The 17,812-nt window shown below is 42.7% G+C and overlaps 2 protein-coding genes across 3 annotated transcripts; both read right to left on the bottom strand.

Moving 5' to 3' along the window:
- Positions 1-6,341: 6,341 nt before the first annotated feature.
- On the bottom strand, positions 6,342-7,706 carry LOC148196521 (uncharacterized). Its single transcript, XM_088094920.1, has 3 exons — positions 7,056-7,706; positions 6,850-6,972; positions 6,342-6,764 (listed from the first exon to the last, which is right to left on the bottom strand). The coding sequence occupies exons 1-3, from the start codon at positions 7,689-7,691 to the stop codon at positions 6,342-6,344; spliced, it is 1,182 nt and encodes a 393-aa protein (XP_087951046.1). The 5' UTR covers positions 7,692-7,706.
- A 1,611-nt stretch (positions 7,707-9,317) lies between these two features.
- LOC148196520 (uncharacterized) lies at positions 9,318-16,655 on the bottom strand. 2 transcript variants are annotated; one of them, XR_015780929.1, is made up of 2 exons: positions 11,438-12,634; positions 9,318-9,661 (listed from the first exon to the last, which is right to left on the bottom strand). XR_015780929.1 is itself a non-coding variant. In XM_088094836.1 (2 exons), the coding sequence occupies exons 1-2, from the start codon at positions 16,653-16,655 to the stop codon at positions 9,588-9,590; spliced, it is 1,239 nt and encodes a 412-aa protein (XP_087950962.1). In that variant the 3' UTR covers positions 9,318-9,587. The 2 variants fall into 2 exon arrangements, 1 of the variants encoding a protein (XP_087950962.1); XM_088094836.1 differs by lacking the exon at positions 11,438-12,634 and adding an exon at positions 15,491-16,655.
- Positions 16,656-17,812: the final 1,157 nt, after the last annotated feature.

Here is a 17,812-nt window from a genome sequence, read left to right as displayed (position 1 = left end):
GACAATGTACAGTATGTGTTTGTAATAAGAATAGTGGTTGGATTTCGAAATGAATTGTTTTTACTTTGCGTTTGTGTTTGTTATAATGACAAAATTAGTGATTGAAAAATGAACGCAGCATTATAATAAAAATTTGAAAAGTACGAGAGCATTTTCACTAAAATTAATGGTAATTAATGCGAAGGATTTGATCAATTTCTGAGTGGGGAGATGGGTGTTGGTGATTGATGTGAACGCAAGAAGCGTGGAGTTACCCGTGATGAGTAGGGGGACGAAGTAGTGCAAGGAATGAGTGAGACTGGTGAAAAAAAGCTCTGGTAATCGTTTACAGGACCCCTGTAAACGATTACCCGAGAGAAATTGCCAATTTGTACAGAAAGTCCTACACAGGTACTCAGTAAGGTCAACACAGGTCACCATTGGACAAAAAAGTGACTTTTAGGCACTTCTGCAACTGTCTGAGGCTTGTGCAGGTGTTCCAGTGGTGGGAGAGGGTGGGTGGTGATGTGATGTGAGTCCAAGGAGGGTGGGGAGACCCCTCATGAGTTGGTGGAGCAACCTGTGCAAGGAATGAGTGAGACTGCTGAAAAAAGGGGCTGGTAATCGTTTACAGGACCCCTGTAAACGATTACCCGAGACAAATTGGCAATTTGTACAGAAAGTCCAACACAGGTACTCAGTCCGGTGAACACAGGTCACCATTGGCAAAAAAAGTGACTTTAAGGCACTTCTACACCTGTCTGAGGCTGGTGCAGGTGTTCCAATGGTGGGAGAGGGTGGCTGGTGATGTGATGTGAGTCCAAGGAGGGTGGGGAGACCCCTCATGAGTTGGTGGAGCAACCTGTGCAAGGAATGAGTGAGACTGCTGAAAAAAGGGGCTGGTAATCGTTTACAGGACCCCTGTAAACGATTACCCGAGACAAATTGGCAATTTGTACAGAAAGTCCAACACAGGTACTCAGTCAAGTGAACACAGGTCACCATTGGACAAAAAACTGACTTTTATGCTAATCTGCACCTGTCTGAGGCTTGTGCAGGTGTTCCAGTGGTGGGAGAGGGTGCATGGTGATGTCATGTGAGGCCAAGGAGGGTGGGGAGACCCCTCATGAGTTGGTGGAGCAACCTGTGCAAGGAATGAGTGAGAGTGTTCAAAAAGGGCTCTGGTAATCGTTTACAGCACCCCGGTAAACGATTACCCGAGAGAAATTGGGAATTTGTACAGAAAGTCCAACACAGGTCATCAGTCAGGTGAACACAGGTCACCATTCGAAAAAAAACTGACTTTTATGGTAATCTGCACCTGTCTGAGGCTTGTGCAGGTGTTCCAGTGGTGGGAGAGGGTGGATGGTGATGTGATGTGAGTCCAAGGAGGGTGGGGAGACCCCTCATGAGTTGGAGGAGCAAGCTGTGCAAGGAATGAGTGAGAGTGCTGGAAAAAGGGGCTGGTAATCGTTTACAGGAACCCCGTAAACGATTACCCGAGACAAATTGGCAATTTGTACAGAAAGTCCAACACATGTACTCAGTCAGGTGAACACAGGTCACCATTAGACAAAAAACTGACTTTTATGCTAATCTGCACCTGTCTGAGGCTTGTGCAGGTGTTCCAGTGGTGGGAGAGGGTGGATGGTGATGTGATGTGAGTCCAAGGAGGGTGGGGAGACCCCTCATGAGTTGGAGGACCAAGCTGTGCAGGGAATGAGTGAGACTGCTGAAAAAAGGGGCTGGTAATCGTTTACAGGACCCCTATAAACGATTACCCGAGACAAATTGGAAATTTGTACAGAAAGTCCAACACAGGTACTCAGTCAGGTGAACACAGGTCACCATTGGAAAAAAAAGTGTCTTTTAGGCACTTCTGCAACTGTCTGAGTAAAGTGCAGGTGTTCCTGTTACGTGCCTGACCACGTAAGTTGCCTCTCACGACTGACAAAGGTACTTAACTGAATAAAAAGTCTTTATTACTGCAACTTTGGGTATCACGATACACAACCAATGACTGGGAGCAGGGTCTCCTTCAGTCACACGAGAGCATAACCTCTCTTACAATACTCACTAATCAAAAACATACCCTAAGCCCTAGGTGCCTCCTTTATTATCATTATGTGGAAAGAATCTTTCTATCCTTATTCACTATATTTATTACTGAAATACTCTGCTGAACGTCCCTTGAATTTCCCGCCTGTCTTACGCTTGCCAGTCGCATCCATTTGTTCAGGACGGTCGTCCTCACTTAGGACGCTCGTCCTCGACCTCGTTCCGCTCCACTTGCTCAGACGCTCGTCCTGCTGTTCGTTCATGACGCTCGTCCTTTCTGTTCGTTTGCCCCGCTCGTCAGAACGTTCGTCCTCGCTCTGCTCGCTCAGGACGCTCGTCCTCACTCCTTGTTGCCCCTCTCGCTCGGCCTCCCACTCGCTCAGACGTCGTCCTTCTCTTCTTGCCCCGCTCGCTCAGAACGTTCGTCCTTGCTCTGGTCGCTCAAGACGCTCGTCCTCACTCCTTGTTGCCCCTCTCGCTCGTCCTCCCTCGCTTAGGACGCTCGTCCTCCCCCGTACTGTGTTCAGTTAATTAAACCAAAACTACTGCATAACGTCTATACTTGCAATCGTGGTCATAACGGCACAAAACACATCCTTCCTCAAATTCGTTCGAAAACTGTCTTCTCTCAGTGCAAAACCCTAACGAAATACAATGGCTGATCGTGGAACGAAGAACAAAAGGCATCTTCTTCCGGTGGTGGACGTCGCCGTCGCCGGAGTCCAACCCCATCACCATCGTCATCCCCTCCTACGCCTACCAATGATCTCTTCTCGTCGGATGAGCAACAGAGAAATATGCCCAAACATTTCGTAAATCGGGAATTTGGAAGAGTTCGTATGTAGAGGACAATACTTTGAAGGAAAAAATTTTCAATTCTATGACATATTACACGAAGCTGGGCTGACTGAATTTGTGTGTTTAAGAAGACATTACCACCCACAATTAGTCAAGTGTTCTATAGCAAACATGTCAATATCGGATACGGGGGTTTATTCGAAGCGAGGTTAGAGGGGTCAAAATTAGGGTGAGCCCTAATCTTTTTCAAAAACTGACTAATCTCCCATGTGATGGTGTTTGTTACGAAGGCCAAAGTTGCAGATGAGTGGAAAAGAACAATACGATTCTGTCACTGCAAGGCAACTAGTGTGTAGAGATGATGGCCATACATCTAGAATACTGCGGGGCAAATGAAGGTTCACCAAGGATACTTCATACGTTCTCACTAGAGTATTAATTCCTCGTGCAACCAATATTGGTCAGGCATCCGAAGAGGATATTATGCTGCTATGGGCATTGTTCAATTCCATTCAAATTAACTGGGGACATCTTATTAGATATAAGATGAAAAAGCATTAAGGGAACGCAAGTTGCCGTATCCACATTTGATAACCATCTTCATGGAACACTTTCAAGTGCCAACTGAAAGTTACCCCATTTCAGAACTGAAGTTCAAGCAAAGAATTGGTTGTGAAGTTGTAGCATCATTTGGTTATATGCAAAATGATGAAGGAGAATGGGTTCCCAAAGGCAACGCCCCCCATCCCCCCTTACAAGAAGGTCACCAGAATCAAGGACAAGATGATGAACAAGGCAGTTCATCTACAACACTAGATAATGTAATCAACCGCATAGAACAACTTCAAACCTTTGTTGGTACAAGATTTGATGCCTTTGAAACTCGCTTTGATGCCCTTGAAACAAGATTTGGAAACATGGACATGGTCATCAGTACAAGGTTTGATGCGTTGCAATCGCGCGTTGGGAACATTGAAGAACAACTGCAACACTTGCCAAGTGCTTCTGCAAACAATCCTCAGACTTAAAATTCCTTGTTTAGGCTTTCTTTACTGCATTTTAAAGAACTATGTACTCCAGTTCCTGCTTTGATCATTTCAAGTATTTAATAAAATGAGGTTGTTTAGTTTCAAAATGGTTCCTCAATTCTCCACATTTATTATGTAATGTTCAATTTATGATACACTTAATACCATGGCAGTTGTGAGTAAAAGTCAGTAACCAATACCACTTAATACTAACCAATAACACTAACCAATACCACTTAATAACACTGCAGTTGTCTGTAAAACTAAAAGGCAGTTTTTTTTCGAATGGTGACCCCTGTTCACCTCACTGAGTACCTGTGTTGGACTTTCTGTACAAATTGCCAATTTGTCTCGGGTAATCGTTTACAGGGGAACGGTCAACGATTACCAGCCCATTTTTCCAGCACTCTCACTCATTCCTTGCACACCTTGCTCCTCCAACTCATGAGGGGTCTCCCCACCCTCCTTGGCCTCACATGACATCACCATGCACCCTCTCCCACAACTGGAACACCTGCACAAGCCTCAGACAGTTGCAGAAGTGCCTAAAAGTCACTCTTTTGTCCAATGGTGACCTGTGTTGACCTGACTGAGTACCTGTGTAGGACTTTCTGTACAAATTGGCAATTTCTGTCGGGTAATCGTTTACAAGGGTCCTGTAAACGATTACCAGCCCCTTTTTCCAGCACTCTCACTCATTCCCTGCACAGCTTGGTCCTCCAACTCATGAGGGGTCTCCCCACCCTCCTTGGACTCACATCACATCACCATCCACCCTCTCCCACCACTGGAACACCTGCACAAGCCTCAGACACGTGCAGATTAGCATAAAAGTCAGTTTTTTGTGCAATGGTGACCTGTGTTCACCTGACTGAGTACCTGTGTTGGACTTTCTGTACAAATTTCCAATTTGTCTCGGGTAATCGTTTACAGGGGTCCTGTAAACGATTACCAGCCCCTTTTTTCAGCAGTCTCACTCATTCCTTGCACACCTTGCTCCTCCAACTCACGAGGGGTCTCCCCACCCTCCTTGGCCTCACATGACATCACCATGCACCCTCTCCCACCACTGGAACACCTGCACAAGCCTCAGACAGGTGCAGATTACCATAAAAGTCAGTTTTTTTTCGAATGGTGACCTGTGTTCACCTGACTGATGACCTGTGTTGGACTTTCTGTACAAATTCCAAATTTCTCTCGGGTAATCGTTTACAGGGGTGCTTTAAACGATTACCAGAGCCCTTTTTGAACACTCTCACTCATTCCTTGCACAGCTTGCTCCACCAACTCATGAGGGGTCTCCCCACCCTCCTTGGACTCACATCACATCACCAGCCACCCTCTCCCACCATTGGAACACCTGCACCAGCCTAAGACAGGTGCATAAGTGCCTAAAAGTCACTTTTTTTGCCAATGGTGACCTGTGTTTATCTGACTGAGTACCTGTGTTGGACTTTCTGTACAAATTGCCAATTTGTCTCGGGTAATCGTTTACAGGGGTGCTGTAAACGATTACCAGCCCCTTTTTTCAGCACTCTCACTCATTCCCTGCAAAGCTTGGTCCTCCAACACATGAGGGGTCTCCCCACCCTCCTTAGACTCACATCACATCACCATGCACCCTCTCCCACCACTGGAACACCTGCACAAGCCTCAGACAGGTGCAGATTACCATAAAAGTCAGTTTTTTTTCGAATGGTGACCTGTGTTCACCTGACTGGTGACCTGTGTTCACCTGACTGATGACCTGTGTTGGACTTTCTGTACAAATTCCCAATTTCTCTCGGGTAATCGTTTACAGGGTTGCTGTAAACGATTACCAGAGCCCTTTTTGAACACTCTCACTCATTCCTTGCACAGCTTGCTCCACCAACTCATGAGGGGTCTCCCCACCCTCCTTGGACTCACATCACATCACCAGCCACCCTCTCCCACCATTGGAACACCTGCACCAGCCTCAGACAGGGGCAGAAGTGCCTAAAAGTCACTTTTTTTGCCAATGGTGACCTGTGTTCACCTGACTGAGTACCTGTGTTGGACTTTCTGTACAAATTCCCAATTTCTCTCGGGCAATCGTTTACAGGGGACCTGTAAACGATTACCAGCCCCTTTTTTCAGCACTCTCACTCATTCCTTGCACAGGTTGCTCCCCCAACTCATGAGGGGTCACCCCACACTCCTTGGACTCACATCACATCACATGTTACTCAAAATGACCACTCAAACACCAACATGTTACAAACAAGCCTGCAACTTAGGAGACAAAAAAAATTACGACATTCTGAAATCGACAAACCCACAACTCATAATAACAATGGTATTGAATAGATAAAATATGAGACCAATTAAAACCAAAACTCAAATTTTATTTCATTGAACCAAATCGAATACATTGAACATTGTTTTCTTAATCTATTTACAATGATTACAATTTTCATTACTTTCCAAATAACATTTTCAATCAACTAAATACACAAATCACTCATTTTTTATTCTAAGCACTACGGTCCCGGTGTATGGAGTCCTAAGAGCTCTTCCCTTGTAACGCCTTCGTGATCCAACCCTAACATACGTCTTCAAAGGTTGTTCATTTCCGTCAATGTCAGTAGGGGATACAAAACCAGTGTTCACAGATGGTTCTGTACGAGGCACACTTTGTCCAACGTCATCTTTATTTTGCCTTCTTGCCTTCTCTTCAGCCAATTGTGCCTCCAAAGTTGCAACCCTCCTTTTAAGTTCTTCAATTAGAAATTCTTGTTCCTCTAAGGCACGCATAAAAGTTTCTCTGCGAGCTCTTTTTTGTTTCTTCTTTCCTCTTGGTTTAGCATCCTTTCTTTTAGGTGTTGGTCTGTATTCCTCCTTATCCTTCGTTGAAGGACCACCATAAACATCGTCAACAACCTGAAATTTAACAACACATTACAGATTACACAACTTTGGTCAATATATGAAAACATAACAAAACTTTCGATAACAAACAACTTACCAAACCTGTCTCCATACACCGTTTAACGAACTTGTCTCCAACACTTATATTCATCCAATGCAATATTCGTGGAAATTTATCAATAGGACCTTTTGGTGGAACAAACAGCTCAAAAAACCATACCTAAAACAAATAAATCATCTTCACTTGTAACAAACTTAATTCAAATAACATTTTAAGTAAGTACATCAAATACTATTAATTACCTGCAGCATGTACACACAACCGTTGACGTAAACGTTTGAAATACCTTTGCCTTTCTTCAAGCCTTTTGAAGCTTTGCACAAACTATGTAACAGAAAATGATAAACTAGACTACCCCAACAATAACTACCCAAAGCACTTAAGTTGTCAACAACATTAAACATTACGGGAAACACTTTCCCGCTACGTTTTGGAAATAAAATCTCACTTATCCCTACCAGGAGGTAAAGGCTACAAAAATGAGAACAAGGAATCTTCTTCTTTTGTTTTCGCATTAGAATTTTGTATATTGAATTCAATTCCTTTGTTCCTTTGCCTATGTATTTCACACATTCACTATTGCCCAGCTCTTCCTTTAAGTTAATGTTTGCACCATCTGTACTCAGTCCCAACCCTAAATAAATATCATTTTCATTTATATTCAAAACTTTATTCCCAACTATAAAACCACTACTACAGTCGTCCCACTTACCCAATAACTCACTCAGTATATTTCTACCTACTTTAACATTGACATTGACATCTAAAAACCAAGCAAATGGAGTTGTCGCAATCAATGATCGATGCTCCTTTGTTAAGCGTTCGTTCAAAGTACATATATACTTTGTTGAAAAAGAGTGACGAACACTCAACTGCATAAACCAAAATCAAATCATCAAAACAACGAAACCCAATAACCCAAGCACCACAACACAACGATACGAACCCCAAACATTAACCCAAATCAAATAACCATGCTACGTGATGCCCAAACCGAATAACCAAGCTACGACATGGAATGGAAAACCACTTACCTTAGTCGTCGGACAATCGTCACCGGAACTTGCCATTACGCACGATAACAGGAGACCAAACTGGCCGGAGACAACAGGATGCAAATGGAACGAAGCGAGACGAAACGCAACCTTCGACCTCTCAAGAGAACGGACCTCGTTTGCAATGGAACAGAGAAAGGGAAAGGCAATGGAACAGAGAAAGGGAAAGGGGTATTTTAGGATTTTCACTCAAAATAAGGGTTACGGTCATAGGTTTTAAAAAAAAAAAAAATTTAAACGAACCAATGAGGTGGCGACACGTGACGTTGTCAAAAGAGTGTTAAAAATCTGTTGTTGGAATATCGCGGTCCAAACAAAAAATATATATCGATACTACTCTAATAATATAATAATATATATTATGATTTTAAAATAAAAACTAATATAATTATAATGAAAATGTTATTATTTAATTGTGTCAAATGAACGTAATTTGTCATTTTTTCTGTCTCAAAAGTTCAATTCTCCGACAAATAAACATTGGAGCGGATGCGAGCACACCATGCATGATGATGACACACGCCTCGCATAACTACTAGTATATGAAGAGAACGCTAACATGTACGGAGCACAATTTTTTTTCTTTTTGTTGGTTTTATAAATTGGTTTGTTTGTTGACACTTTCTCTCGTCTAAATTAGGGAAAATATTTATCTTGTAAAGAAAAAAAACATATTGACATTTTAAATATAGTGATATTTATTTTATTTCTTGAAAATTTCCTTTTTTTACTCTATGAAATAAAGGATAAGCAAAATATATCTTAAATAAGTAAACATAAAAAGGAAAACAGTTTTGTTGTGATGAATGAAAGTTGAGCCTGGTGTGGGAATAGGCATAGTCAGTAATGCGTGATTAGGTTAAAGTAGCGGGTCGGTTCAAAAAAAGCTTCTTTCGAGTATTATTATCTAATAGATATATTACAAAAAAGAATAATAATAGAATAAATTTCGCACTACAAAACATATTTTTTAATACATGTATTTTTCAAGTACTGTTAATGATATTTGTAATTATTTTTGTAGTAAAAAATAGTTTCGAGCATTGAATTTGCTTCAAACTTATTTTATTTTAAATATGCTAATAGATAGATTGAAAAAATACTTTATTTTCAAATATTTATTACAAAGTGATAAAATATTAAATGTTTTTATCAATATTTTTATAGCGAAGAACAATAAATTAAAACTATATTATTTTTTCGATTTTCTTCGCTTAAAAAAAATAGTGTATAGATTGTGTTGTACGTCTTTTTCTAGTAGGTTAGATATCTGTCTTCTTGCCCTAAAATGTAAAATTGTACGTCTGTAGAAAAAAATAATTTTCAACTTCTGTAAATATGAATTCGGGTTTTTAACATATTTTAGGGACTATCTTGAAATTATTTTTTTAGAATGTTAACAAAACATATGTGTGACATCCCAAAAATACAGTAAAAACCATATAATTAGAAAATCACAGTTAATAATAAAACAGTACAGTTTTCCAACTAAAATTTAAAACCAAACGAACGCTCAAGGACGAACGCTCAAGGACGAACGTCCTTGAATACAGTCTTACAACAATAAAGAACGAACACATAAAGCCGCACGTCCACACCAGAGTTACAATTTACAACTGAACGTAAAATTAAAACCTGACCGAACGGTTCACACAGGAAAGCACCGAACGGTCATACATAAAAAAAAAAAAAAAAAAATTAAAGGATTGGCCGAGCGTCTCACTGCTCGGTCTTCACTTCAACTTCAACCAGATTCTCTTCGTTCAATGCCTCTTCCAAACGCTCATCTCCCTCTGCTCACATCCACACGGATGATCATTGCAACGACAGGACGGACGTACAAAACGAGACAACACAAGGAAAAACGCAAGGGTAAGCTTATGTAATTTAACTCATGCATCAACATACAAATTCATGAAATCAATTCATCACACATGAACACAATTCAACATACATGCTTATTTCAACGCACACTTAACATAAAACTTAATACACGACTGACTGTCCGGACTGTATGAATTCTGCGTAGTTACAGGCGTTCACGCACCCGGGTGGTGTGGTAACTGGCATTCTCATCAGCTGCCACCCGAGGTTAGTCCATTCCGTCCAAATTACTGTAATTTCCAAATAACTGATATGTGACGGGGACCTCCTGCCATTCCCACGCATGACATACCCCCTCTATGTGAGGACGAGTGGTCACAGAATATCAGGATCGAACAGCCAGCATTAACTTCCCACAGTCATACTTTACAAATTCTCATAATCATCCAAGAGTCATTCCTCCCCGGAACGCTCATTCAATATTCATACTTTCATTTCATATACTGTACATCATCCACTATTTATCATTTCATAATCATTTTCATCATTCATAGGTAAACCATCAAAAACGAACGTTCTGTCAACAATTAAGACCGAGGACGAACGCTGTGAGTGAGACCAAAAGACGCTCGTTCGAATCAGAGTACGAACGGCAGAATTTCAATGACGTACACTGTTCACTGGACGAACGTTATTTACCTGGAAAATCATGAACGGACGCTCGTTAAAATCAGAAAACGAACGTGGTAAATCTGAAGTTGGACGTACGCTTTTCAATAAAACCGAATACCATTTTGAGCGAGCGCTCAGTGTAAGACCGAGCCCCATTATGGACGAACGCTCCTTTCAAAACCGAGCACCATTAGGACGAGCGTTCAGTATAAACCGAACACCCTTTAGGACGAACGCTCAGTCAAAACCGAGACCCGTAGGACGAACGCTCAATTCGGAGAACCATTTGGACGAACGCTCAGTTCAAAACCGAGCGCCATTTTGGACGAACGCTCATTCCGGAGCACAATTTGGACGAACGTTCAATTCAAAACCGAGACCATTTGGACGAACGTTCAATTCAAAACCGAGACCATTTGGGACGAACGCTCAGTTCAAAACTGAGCATCCAGAACGAACGTTCAGAGTGAGACCGAACGCTAGTAGCCTTTAAAATAATGGACTTTGATTTCGGAGAAGTGTTTACGAACGGTAAAATACACTATTATGTATATATGCGTATAACTGAAGGGAATTTTTATCAAAGACTACCAAACATAGTACTTGACCGAACGCTCAAATGAATCATTTTAACATGAGGACGCTCGTCCTCGACCAGGGATCATTCCAAATGAACGAATCCCATCTCTTGAATGTTAAATAGGGAGACCGAACGGTCAAAGACCGTTCAGTACGAACGTAAAAATCATAGGGGAAGTTCTTGTTCAATATTCATTTACATTTCCAGTTCATTCTACATTATACAAAATCTCTTAGTTTCATACGTTCATATCAATCATCAATTTCCACATTTCATACAGGCCATCTCATGTAAATTCACACATCTCATTTCACCAAGAAAAACGAACGTTCATGCAGTTCAGTAAATCAAATATCATGTATTATACTCATACCATCAAATAACGAACGTTCATACCATTCACTCATATCATTCATCATGCATTATTTTCATACGGCTAAATAACGAACGTTCACACAACATACATTAGTTAAATTAAATAAGCTTCCCTTACTTGGAGATGACGAACGTCCACAAATGCACAAAAATACTTCTTCTCTACGGAATCTCCTAACGTCAACGCTCGTAAATTCAACTACAAGAACGAACCCCAATCACCAATATCAGATTTGCTCCACAATCCAGCTTTGCCAACCGAACGTCTTCTCTGGAAGTCCTTAATGCCGTACGTCCTTTTACAGTGCCGGAACCCAGAATTGGAGGGGATGAAACGGTGGTTCTTAGAGAGAAGGTGCAGAGAAAAATGAAGAGAGAAGGAGGAGAGACTTGGATTCTTAGGAATGAAAAATGGTGTACGTGCAGAGGGTGGAGAATATTTCAGAAATTCTCAGATTCGTTTTCCACTCTCGTCCAGCGCACTCTCCACTTAGCCAACTCACATTCCCACTCAGCCACACTGGACGCACGTCCTGCACTCCAGATTCTCGACAGTCCATTCTGGACGTCCACTCCGCAGTCGCCACGTGTCTTCCACTTCCAATTCCTGACTCAGCTCCACGTGCAACAGCTGGCGCTCGTTAGTGGATGTCGGGCACTGCTGTCGTCCAAGTGCGTCGCTGAGGTGGCGCGCTCTCCAACTGCCACGTTTTTTTTTTTTTTTTTTTTTTTTTTCGAGGCCTGACATTCTCCCCAACTACAAAAATTTTCGTCCTCGAAAATTAAGACGTACTCTCAAACAGATGAGGATATAAATCCTTCATGGCATCTTCCACTTCCCATGTAGAGTCGCCCGTCTTTTCATCCCATACGACTTTCACCAATTTGACAGTTTTATTCTTGTAGTGCCTGGTGTTGCTATCTTCAACTCTAACGGGTTGCATTTCTAGTGTACGGTCTTGACGAAGACGAATGTCTTCCAACTCCAGTATGTGCGATGGATCGGATACGTACTTCCGGAGTTGAGAAACGTGGAAGACGGGATGCAAGTTGGATAACTGAGGTGGCAAAGATAACTCGTACGCGACTGGTCCGATCTTCCTCAAGATCTGATAAGGTCCGATGAACTTGGGAGACAACTTCTTCGGTCGAATGGCTCTCCCAACTCCAGTAGTCGGATGTAGTCTAAGGAAGACGTGATCTCCAGCATCGAACTCCAATGGCCTTCTTCTTTTGTCAGCGTATGACTTCTGTCTGCTCCGAGATGCCTTCAGCCTTTCTTGGATCAATTTCACCTTCTCAGTCGTCTGCTGAATGAGCTCTGGTCCAGTTAAGACCTTTTCTCCTTCCTGAAACCAACACAATGGCGTTCGACACTTCCTACCATACAGAGCTTCAAAGGGAGCCATTCCAATGCTGGCTTGGAAACTGTTGTTGTAGGTGAACTCTACCAAAGGTAAGACTTCATCCCAGACGCCCATGTGATCTAGGACGCACGTCCTAAGCAAGTCTTCGAGCGTCTGAATGGTCCTTTCAGACTGACCGTCTGTCTGAGGATGATAAGCCGAACTCATATGAAGTTTGCTACCGAGCTCACTTTGTAATGATTGCCAGAATCGAGAGGTAAACCTTGTGTCTCGGTCTGAAACAATGCTAGACGGAACTCCATGTAGACGAACAATTTCCTTGATGTAAAGCTTAGCCAGGTTCGTCATTGACATCTTCAGGTTGACTGCTAGGAAGTGAGCGCTCTTCGTCAGACGATCCACTATTACCCATATGGAATCATGATTCCTGACCGTTCGGGGTAAGTGAGTCACGAAGTCCATCGCAATGCCGTCCCACTTCCATTCCGGAATCTCTAACTGCTGAAGTAGACCGCCTGGCCTCTGATGTTCAGCCTTGGCTCGTTGACACGTTAAACACGATGCCACAAAACGTGCGACATCACTCTTCATTCCCGGCCACCAGAAAGATTTCCTGAGGTCTTGATACATCTTAGTCATACCAGGGTGTATGCTAAGACGACTGTGGTGTCCTTCCTCAAGAATCATCCTTTTCAACTCACCATCATTCGGAATGCACGTCCTACCCATGTATCGTAGACAACCGTCTGTTCCCGTGTTGAACTCCTTGGCCTGATCTGTACCGAGTGCGTTCAAGATCTTCACCAACTCTTCGTCTTCTCGCTGCTTCATTCTGATCCGGTCAAATACGTCACTGGAGATTCTAAGAGTACAGCATTTAATAACATTCGGTTCCAAGTCGAATTGTAACCTTAGATCTCTAAAGCTTTCTACCAAACTTAACTCTCGGACCATCATGGAGGAGACGTGAACTACCTTTCTGCTTAAAGCGTCTGCTACAACATTTGCTTTTCCCGGATGGTAAAGTAGTTCGAAGTCATAGTCCTTTAAGAACTCCAGCCAACGTCTCTGTCTCATATTCAACTCCTTTTGATCAAAAAGGTACTTGAGACTCTTGTGATCACTGAACACTTGAAAAGTTGATCCATACAAGTAGTGCCTCCATATCTTCAAAGCAAAGACGACCGCTGCTAATTCCAGGTCGTGAGTTGGGTAGTTCTTCTCGTGAACTTTCAACTGCCGTGAAGCGTACGCTACTGCCCGCCTCTCTTGCATGAGCACACAACCCAAACCTTGATGAGAAGCGTCACAATATACTTCGAAGGGTTTAGCCGTGTCAGGTATGACCAGTACTGGGGCGCTTGTTAACTTATTCTTCAATTCCTGGAAACTTCTTTCACACCGATCGGTCCAAGCGAACGGTTGATCCTTTCTGGTCAGCTGAGTAAGCGGAGCTACTATTTTGGAAAATCCTTCAATGAACCGTCTATAATATCCCGCGAGTCCTACAAAACTGCGAACTTCAGTAACCGAACGTGGACTTTCCCATTCCAGTACCGCTCTTACTTTGGCCGGATCCACTGAGATTCCTCCAGCTGAAACCACGTGCCCCAAGAATTGCACTTCCTTCATCCAAAATTCACATTTTGAGAACTTGGCGTACAACTCCTTTTCTCTTAGTATGCCTAGAACGATCCTCAAGTGACCCTCGTGCTCTTCATAGCTCTTGGAGTAGACAAGAATATCATCAATGAAGACTACAACGAATTTGTCTAGGTACGGTCTGAAGATACGATTCATGTAGTCCATGAAAACTGCTGGTGCATTCGTCACACCGAACGGCATTACTACATATTCGTAGTGTCCATAACGAGATCTGAAAGCTGTCTTCTGGATGTCTTCTTCCTTCACCCGAATTTGATGATATCCCGAACGCAAGTCAATCTTTGAAAATACAGTCGCACCATGTAACTGATCCAGTAGGTCATCAATCCTAGGTAACGGATACTTGTTCTTGATGGTTAGCTTGTTCAGCTGCCTGTAATCAATGCAAAGACGAGAGCTACCATCCTTCTTCTTCACTAAGAGTACCGGCGCTCCCCAAGGTGATGCGCTAGGTCTGATAAACTGCTTATCCATTAACTCTTCAATCTGTTCCTTGAGTTCAGCTAACTCTGCTGGCGACATCCGATAAGGTGCAATAGAGATAGGTCCAGCATTCGACACTAAGTCGATAGTAAATTCCACCTCGCGTGGAGGAGGTAATCCAGGCACTTCATCAGGAAATACATCAGAGAATTCATCCACGACTGATCGTCCTCCATTCGATTTACTAGACGGTCGCTCATGATTCAAATCTTCAATTCGTTCGTCTGAATGCGTCATGATCAGAAAACAACTAGCACCATCCCCGATGTCTTCTTTCAATTGACCGAGCGTCACAGATAGATCCACTTCATACTCGTCTGGAAACACCAATTCCTTTGCACCGCAATCTATGAGAATGCGATTGGCAGCCAGCCAATCCATTCCTAAGATTACTTCTAAATCTTGCAAGGGTAGACAGATGAGATTCACTTTATAATTTCGCCCCTCAACCTCTATAGGACACTTAACACATACAGTAGACGTCCTAACCTCACCAGCCGCTGGGGTTGATACTACCAAGTCGAACTGCATCTCGCGTTCGGCTAATCCCAATTTCTCAACACACGCCTTCGAAATGAAGGAGTGTGTTGCCCCCGAATCATACAACACACAAACAGGCATTCCAAACAACAAACAAGTACTGGTGACGAGCGTACCTGAGCTGGCAGCTTCGGCGCCCGTGATCGCATACACTCGACCAACAGCTTGTGCTCGTCCACCCCGATCCTGTTGCATTCTCCCGGCATTTGGCGGCCTCATTGCCGCTCGTCCGCCCATTCTACACTCACGTTCTATATGACCATTTCTTCCACAACGAGTGCAGGACTTCACTCCCAATAACTGAGGGCAAGACGACCGGTAGTGTGGTCCTCCACATTGGAAACACTTGACTGATCCGTGCTGTCCAGACTGTCCGGCAACAACCATAGCCTGAGAATTAGATGGTTGTACTGGGCGAGCATACGGCAACCTGTTCCGATTCAGATTCGGCCTGGACATGATTGGTCCTCTAGTTGGTTGTTGCTGCTTCTTCAGTCGTTCTGCTTCAGCCACATTTTTCTCTAACACTTTTGCTCTCTCAATCATGGCAGGAAAAGACTTAATGCAAAGGCTGGATATCAGTACCTTCAGATCACTTCTCAGCCCATTTTCAAACTTCCTGCATTGCCATACTTCACTGGTCGCCATGGTATTAAAACGAACCAGATGTTTAAACCTGTTGGTGTACTCAGAAACAGACATACTACCTTGCACCAGCTGGAGAAATTCCACTTCCTTGCCGAAACGAACACTATCCGGGAAATACTCTTCATAAAATTTTTCCTTGAAGACTTCCCAAGAAATAGGGCTGTGAGAGTCTGTCAGTAACATCTTCGTACTCGACCACCAATGACTGGCCTCTCCAGTCAACAAATACTCAGTGAATGCCAGCCTTCGATCGTTTGGACATTCCTTGACGTCGTAGAGACGCTCCATATCCTGCAGCCACTGATCTGCCCCATCAGGAGGACACTTTCCATCAAACTTCGCTGGACGATGTTGCAAAAAGTTCTCCAAACTCCACTCGGTCTGATGAGTAGTGTTTGAAGCGGAGGCTCCAGGTGTACCCCTAGTAGTTGCAAGGATCTCCATCAGTTGCCTCTGAGTCGCTTCAGAATTTGCACGAGCGGCCTCCAAACTCTGTAAGGCAGCCGCGTTCTGCTGCATCAAAACAGCATTCTGCTCTTGTAGTCTTTCAATCACTAATTCCAACAACCTGGTGTTGTTGGGCGCATCATGTTCATTGGTCGGTGGTGGAGGAGGAGGAAGTCTTGGTGCCATTTGTTCTCTGAGAAACAGAGAAAACGATCATTAATTAAGTTCAAGGAGTCTGAAATACTCAATAAAGAACGTTGAGCACACATCAAAACAAGCATGGTGTACTCACAACCTACAATGTCCTTAAAAGAACAAAACTGCTCTGATACCACTAATGTGACATCCCAAAAATACAGTAAAAACCATATAATTAGAAAATCACAGTTAATAATAAAACAGTACAGTTTTCCAACTAAAATTTAAAACCAAACGAACGCTCAAGGACGAACGTTCAATTCAAAACCGAGACCATTTGGGACGAACGCTCAGTTCAAAACTGAGCATCCAGAACGAACGTTCAGAGTGAGACCGAACGCTAGTAGCCTTTAAAATAATGGACTTTGATTTCGGAGAAGTGTTTACGAACGGTAAAATACACTATTATGTATATATGCGTATAACTGAAGGGAATTTTTATCAAAGAATACCAAACATAGTACTTGACCGAACGCTCAAATGAATCATTTTAACATGAGGACGCTCGTCCTCGACCAGGGATCATTCCAAATGAACGAATCCCATCTCTTGAATGTTAAATAGGGAGACCGAACGGTCAAAGACCGTTCAGTACGAACGTAAAAATCATAGGGGAAGTTCTTGTTCAATATTCATTTACATTTCCAGTTCATTCTACATTATACAAAATCTCTTAGTTTCATACGTTCATATCAATCATCAATTTCCACATTTCATACAGGCCATCTCATGTAAATTCACACATCTCATTTCACCAAGAAAAACGAACGTTCATGCAGTTCAGTAAATCAAATATCATGTATTATACTCATACCATCAAATAACGAACGTTCATACCATTCACTCATATCATTCATCATGCATTATTTTCATACGGCTAAATAACGAACGTTCACACAACATACATTAGTTAAATTAAATAAGCTTCCCTTACTTGGAGATGACGAACGTCCACAAATGCACAAAAATACTTCTTCTCTACGGAATCTCCTAACGTCAACGCTCGTAAATTCAACTACAAGAACGAACCCCAATCACCAATATCAGATTTGCTCCACAATCCAGCTTTGCCAACCGAACGTCTTCTCTGGAAGTCCTTAATGCCGTACGTCCTTTTACAGTGCCGGAACCCAGAATTGGAGGGG

The sequence above is a fragment of the Vigna umbellata genome, chromosome 7 (genome assembly GCF_029865625.1).
Source record: "Vigna umbellata cultivar VRB3 chromosome 7, Vumbellata_1.0, whole genome shotgun sequence".
NCBI lineage: Eukaryota > Viridiplantae > Streptophyta > Magnoliopsida > Fabales > Fabaceae > Vigna > Vigna umbellata.
The sequence above is the reverse complement of the archived record's forward strand: the minus strand, read 5'-3'. Positions and strand labels throughout refer to the sequence as shown.

What these genes read in the sequence shown, in the direction of transcription:
- LOC148196520 (XM_088094836.1), bottom strand. Translation starts at nt 16,655, where the DNA reads ATGGCACCAAGACTTCCTCCTCCTCCACCACCGACCAATGAACATGAT. An exon ending in CGCCGAAGCTGCCAGCTCAG is followed by an intron (nt 9,662 to 15,490) that starts GTACGCTCGTCA and finishes GGATGTGAGCAG; the next exon opens with AGGGAGATGAGCGTTTGGAA.
- LOC148196521 (XM_088094920.1), bottom strand. Translation starts at nt 7,691, where the DNA reads ATGCAGTTGAGTGTTCGTCACTCTTTTTCAACAAAGTATATATGTACT. An exon ending in GTTGTGTGTACATGCTGCAG is followed by an intron (nt 6,973 to 7,055) that starts GTAATTAATAGT and finishes TATTTGTTTTAG; the next exon opens with GTATGGTTTTTTGAGCTGTT. An exon ending in GGTGTATGGAGACAGGTTTG is followed by an intron (nt 6,765 to 6,849) that starts GTAAGTTGTTTG and finishes GTTAAATTTCAG; the next exon opens with GTTGTTGACGATGTTTATGG.